General features: G+C 61.0%; 1 protein-coding gene across 5 annotated transcripts; it reads right to left on the minus strand.

Moving 5' to 3' along the window:
- Nucleotides 1-1,392: 1,392 nt before the first annotated feature.
- On the minus strand, nt 1,393-4,454 carry NKX2-2 (NK2 homeobox 2). Of its 5 annotated transcripts, none has more exons than XM_067707385.1 (4): nt 3,752-4,454; nt 2,523-2,834; nt 2,276-2,380; nt 1,393-1,574 (listed from the first exon to the last, which is right to left on the minus strand). In XM_067707385.1, the coding sequence occupies exons 1-4, from the start codon at nt 4,008-4,010 to the stop codon at nt 1,438-1,440; spliced, it is 813 nt and encodes a 270-aa protein (XP_067563486.1). In that variant the 5' UTR covers nt 4,011-4,454; the 3' UTR covers nt 1,393-1,437. The 5 variants fall into 5 exon arrangements, with proteins under 5 accessions (XP_067563486.1, XP_067563488.1, XP_067563487.1 ...); XM_067707386.1 differs by having other exon boundaries at nt 1,519-1,574; nt 2,276-2,420; XM_067707387.1 differs by lacking the exon at nt 2,276-2,380.
- Nucleotides 4,455-5,952: the final 1,498 nt, after the last annotated feature.

The following is a 5,952-nucleotide window of genomic DNA, read 5'->3' on the forward strand; positions in this document are numbered from 1 at the left end:
CGCAGATTTGGTCACACGGATAATCATGTTTGCTTTAGATATTGAATTAAATCTGATCATCAACTAGAGGTAGCGAGAACGTCAGCTGGGACCGCTCCCTTTGCTCGGCCTCCTCGCCCCCGCCCCCAGCCATGAAGGTGGAGCTCGAGAGAAAACCAGAGATACAGTTTCCGAATGGGGCCGACTTTCAATCCCGAGGCGTCTCGGAGCGCGGTCCGAGCTGCAGAGCCCCGGGTATTTTCGGAAATCCGCAAGATAGAGGAGACAGGCGCCCCTCCCCCCAAGTCCGCGGGGCCCTCTGAGACGCTCCCCGGCGCGGGCAAGTATGCGCCAGGGTCCTCCAGGGAGCTCTCCCTGAGGCAAAGGTGGGATGGGATCAGATCTCTAGCAGGGAAGGACCGTCCGCCTCCCCCGGGCGAACGAGGGCGGTTTGCTCACTTCTCGCTCCCCTTACCGCAGCCCAGGAGGCCGCGACGCACCACCGCACCCCCAGACCCCTACTTTCTAGCGAGCAATTCGCCCAGCTTCACGCCAGAGAGCTGGCCTGGGGGACCGCGCACAGCCAGATGCTAGGAGGGGACGAGGCGCGGCACCAGTCCAGGGACAGAGGCGGGAAACTCGGAAAGAGTGGGGATGGAAGGAAGGCTGGTTATCAGGGATCGCCTCTGACTCCCGCTTCCTGGCTCTCCCCGGCTGAGGAGCCCAGGGAGGCCGCAGCACCTCCACCCACCCCGTAGTCTTCCGCGCCCGGGTCCCCGCGTCCCTCCTTGTAGCCAAAGCTTGGAGCGCCCCGAAACGCGCCCCCGGCCCCCGCGCCCAGGTCTAGGCCGCCTCCCGGCCGCGGATTTGCAAGGGGGTGGGGAGAGAAGCCGACCAGTCTCAACCTCAGCATCCCCTCCCCTCCTTAGCACGAGGTAAATCAAATGCAACAAAATGAAAGTCATCGAGTGTAGTGGCTTCAACAGCTCCTTAGGCTGAAGGAGCCACTCGTAGATTTGGGCGAGCGAGGGGGGCTTGCTCTTCTCGCCTTTGCGTTTTCCAAAGTCACTCTTCCTCCTGCGCCAGGGCGCTGCCGCCCGAATGCAGACCGCGCGTGAGGCCGAGAGACAGGCTGGGAGAGGCCGAGCGACCCCGGGCGGCGGGTCAGCCGCTCGCAGGCCCGAGGCCAGCGCTCCCGCGCGCGCCCGGGGTCCGAGGCGCGGGGCCTGGCCCGCACGCCCGGGAGAGGCCTGTTCCGAAGCCTCCCCAGCGCCTCGGGTGCTCCGGCTCCCAAGGGATGCGCTGGGGAGAGCGCGGCCAGCGGCCTGGCCCGGCTCCTTGCCCGAGACCTCCTTGCCCGGCGCAGGGCGACAAAGTAAGACAAACGGGAGGGCCGGGCTTGGTTTTTTTAAACACAGGATTTTTATTAAAATTCTTATTTAAAAAAATTGAAAGCTTTCAGCGCCCGGCGCTCTTGGGGAACCGCACGGAACCGCTGAGCTCCAAGTTCCGGGGCTCAGGACCCGGAGGATGGGGCAGGGGGCTTCTCGCTCGCCTACACATTTTTCCTTTTTCATATTTGAGAAATGTTTGCACTGAACAAAATAAAAAAAGAAGAGAAGAAAGCAGGGGTAACCAAATATAAGCAAACCAAAACAAACCACGAAGAAAGGAGTTGGGCCCTGAGGGGTACAGGCCCTTCCTGAAGGTCATTTTGGCAACAATCACCACCGATATTTACAACGAAAAGCGAAATCTGCCACCAGTTGTCAGAACGTTTACATGGCCATAAATATTTAGCATTTTCTTACTTTAAAAAAAATGGAGAAAAAAATCCTCTATATTTTTAAAGTGTTCTCCACTTGCTTCAGAAGAAGACGGCTGACAATATCGCTACTCACACAAACATATTTTACAAAATTCACAAAAGCGGGCCGGGGGGGGGGGTCTTTTACTCCTTCTCAGGTGAGGACGTTAACGCTGGGACCATTCGGTCCCCGGGGAGAGGCAGAGAAGCGAAGCTGCGCAAACATTCTGTAAACTCGGCTTATGGTTCAGCCGTCTCCAAAGGTTCAAACGGAGAGAGGGATGGGGCGGAGCTGGGGGGTGGAATCTGCCTCTCCAAGGAGGTGCAGCAACCTCCTGGCGCCTCCCCAACGGAGCCAAGAGTCAACTCGACTCCAGAATAATAATTATAATAATATAATAACCACTGTAAGGGCCGAGTCCTCCTCGCCTCCGCCGCTGGGGTGGGGCCTGGGCCTGGGGCCGAGAGTCTCGGAGGGGCGACGCTCACCAAGTCCACTGCTGGGCCTGGACCAGGGGGTGTGCTGTCGGGTACTGGGGGGTGCCGGCCGAGCTGTACTGGGCGTTGTACTGCATGTGTTGCAGAGACTGCGCGCTGTAGGCCGAAAAGGGGATGCCCGCCTGGAAGGTGGCAGCTGCCAGGTCCTGGGCTTTGAGCGCGTGGCACGGTTTGCCGTCCCTGACCAAAACGGGCACGGCCACCCGGCGCGGCGAGGGCAGGGGCGTCACCTCCATACCTTTCTCTGCCCGGGCGCGCTTCATCTTGTAGCGGTGGTTCTGGAACCAGATCTTGACCTGCGTGGGCGTGAGGCGGATGAGGCTGGCCAGGTGTTCGCGCTCTGGCGCCGACAGGTACCGCTGCTGCCGGAAGCGCCGCTCCAGCTCGTAGGTCTGCGCCTTGGAGAAGAGCACCCGCCGCTTCCGCTTCTTGCCGGCGTCCCCTCCGCCGCCGGGGGTCTCCTTGTCATTGTCCGGTGACTCGTCGGCCGAGGGCTCCGGAGACTTGGAACTCGAGTCCTGGGGCGCCGCGCCGGCTGCCAGCCCATGCACTGGGGGAAAGAGAAGCCCATCAGGAGCCTGGAGGCCGCGCGCGGCCGGGCCCGACCCCGCGCGCCTTGGATCCTCCGTGCGCCCTCGGGCCTGTGCGCCCCGCAGCCAGGCCCCGCTGCCTTCGCCCTGACCCCCGCCCTGCTCCACGCCTGACAAAATCGTCGGTGTCCGCCCCGGGGAAAAAGAAGAAGCGGCAGGAGTAGGGGCTCGGTGCTCCAGTTTCTAGGGGTTTGACCAGTGTGGGTGCGTATTTTTTGGGGGGGGTGGAGTGGCGCGCGGAGGAGATCATCGCGGGTTAAGGGCTCCGGCCCCCTTAAGCAGTTTCCTCTCTGGAGAGACGTGGGCAGATTTTTAAAAGAAAAAACCCACAATCCCGGCATTGATCGGCTCGGCCATTTAAGGCAGGTTTTGGGGGCTTTCGTTTCTGCTTTCCGACTTTCTGGACACCCTCCGCACCGCACAAAGCGTCCTCTATGAAGTGCAGGGGGCAGGGTGAGCTATTTATACCCGGGCCACCCTCTCCCCGTATCCCGAGGCAGGCTGGCTCGCTCCACTGCTCCAGGCCAGTCCTTCCCGGCTGTCGGAATGGGGGAGGGGGGCTCCGGCCGGAGCCGTCAGTTCTGGTTGGCGTCTGTAACCAGCCCTTGGGAGGTATTCCCCTCCCCTTCTTCCTCCTAATTTCTCTCTTTGGAAGAAATATCTGAGACCAAGTCTCCTTCCCGGACTAGGGGGGGGTCTGACGAAGAGGGAAGAGGTAGGGCATCCCAAACAAACGTTAGGCATCTTTCTGGGGGCGCAGGGTGAGGGATCCGGCTTACAAGGCTCCATCCCTTTTCTCCCCGCGGGCGTGCGGCCCAGGCTGCGGCCACAGTAGCAGAGGCGGTCACAGCCGCGGCGGCCAAGTTTCGCTACTTACGGGAGTACTGGAGGCCCTCGGTGCTGGCCAGCCAGCGCGTGTACGGGTTGTCGCTGCTGTCGTAGAAGGGGTTCTTTAGGGGCAGGCTCTGCACCGTGTCCAGGGCGCCCTGCCCCAGCGGCCCGGCCCTCTTGGCGGGCTCCGGCCCCTCGCTCTCCTCCTCTGGCCCTTCGGCCACCGAGCCCTCCTCATCGTTGGTGTCCGGTAGGTCCAAGATGTCCTTGACCGAAAACCCCGTCTTTGTGTTGGTCAGCGACATGGCCGGGACCCCGCAATTTATGCCGCAAAGTTGTAGCTTCACTTGGTCAATTCCTTGCGCTCTCAGTAGGGGCGGGGGAGGGGGTATGGGGAGAGGGGTTGGGGGAGGGGAGGGGGGATGGGCTTTAATTATTGAGATTATTATGTTTAAGAAAAAGAAAGAAACTCTGGGAAAGGGGAGAAAAAGAAAGAAAGAAAGAAAGAAAAAGCCCAAGGCGTTGCCTGTGTCTTCTCTGCAAGCACGCGGAAATGGACGCGGGGAGCCGGGCGGCCTGCGCGCCAGCGCTGCGGGCCGGGCCCGAGTTTGTAACTCCAGGAGGGGTGCCAAGGCGGCGTCAGCTCCGGCTCCGGCGGCCGCTCAGCGCGCGGTGGCGGCTGGTGGCGAGGAAAAAATGGGCCATTGCCCGAGCGATCAGTCCATATAAGGCTGGGCTCCACTCACGAACCTGGGGAGAGGGGGGGAAGAGGGGGAGAAAGAGAGGGAGGGAAAGATAGAGGGAGGGGGAGGGAAAGGGGGGAGGAAAGGGGGGAGGGAAAGAGAGGGAGGGAGGGAGGGAGGGAGAGCGAGAGAAGGGTGGAAAAAAGGGGGAGGGAGACATTAAAACGCAAAGGTTGGACACGTGTGGGCGGGTCTTGGAAGTCAAGTGGATGAAGACTGTATTTGCAGATGTGAAATTGTGGGTTTTGGGGAGCTCCGCGCTCCCAGCCAACGGCCCTCTAGAGCAAGATGAGAGGTGTAACGTGTCAATTAATTGCAAAGACGGGGCGAGCCTTTCTTACCCACTATTTACATACAAAGGACCGCCGCGTCGCTCGCGAGTCCACACACTTGAAAGGGCAGTTTTAACAAATTGCATCTTTTTTAAAAAAGCGGGGGAGGAGGAAAGAAAACAAAACAGAAACCCGGAGGAGGAGAGAAAAACAGAATCCTCCTTAACGTTCACCGGTTCCTACCTCCCCGCCCACGCGCGCCTGCCCCCAGCAAGCCGGAAAATTGGCGATTTGTGGCGCCTTTGGAAAAGGGGGAGGGGGCGCAGGCTGAGCCGCGGAAATCTCTCCTTCCCATCGCTGGCCGTTCCCTAAACAAGATCCGGTTCAAATGGCAAGAGCCCAACTTCTGTAAGCCTCCTAGGTCAATATTTTGGTTGAGGCTTAAGGATGAGTACTAGAAATGACAAGGCAAGTAATTGATTCTAGTTAAACGCCGAAAGAGCCCGAAACCCAGGAGAGGAATCGGCTCGGGGCCGGCCGGAGCCACCACCAAGCGACACCACCTCCCCCGCCCCGACACCCTTTATTTGCTAAAGACATTTATTTCCTTCTCCCCGCCTCCCTCCCCTCTCCCCCTCCCCCCAGCTCTGTGCTGCTGAGCAGGACCGCGCAGTTCACTTTCTGCTTTGCGGGCGCCCGGGGTGGGGCGGTGGGGGTGGGGAAGTCTCCCTCGGGCCGCGATCAGCCCGGCCCCACCGCCTCCGGCCCCGCGGGCCGCGATCTCAGGGTGGAGGGAAGGGCAGGCGGCCCCGCGCCCTTCCTGCCCCCTATTATGCCTCCCTTTCCAGCCTCCAGCGGTGGCAGAGCGGGGTGGGGGGGGCAAGAGTAGAGGGGAGGGGGGAGGGGCGGGTGCGCTGTCTCCAGCCGGGGTGAGGACCCCGAAAACCGCGGGGAAGGGGGTCGCAGGGCGGGAGGTGCTGCTGAGTTCTCTCCGGAGTTTTCTTCTCCCCAGGGAGTCCTTTCGGACGCACCAGGGGCGAGTTCAGAGGACACGCTCCAGGCTCCCAGCTTGCGTGAGGTTTGTGTGCGGGTCCCAGCTCCGGGCCGGCCTGGGAACTGCACTTTCCCGGGACAGCACCACCTCCTCGGCGCCGGCGAGGAAAAATCCAGGCCGCACTTCCCGCCCCTCCTTCCAGTTTTTTTTTTTTTTTTTGCGCGAGGGAGGTTTGCTA

Source organism: Pseudorca crassidens, chromosome 15 (assembly GCF_039906515.1).
Source record: "Pseudorca crassidens isolate mPseCra1 chromosome 15, mPseCra1.hap1, whole genome shotgun sequence".
In the NCBI taxonomy this organism is placed as follows: Eukaryota; Metazoa; Chordata; class Mammalia; order Artiodactyla; family Delphinidae; genus Pseudorca; species Pseudorca crassidens.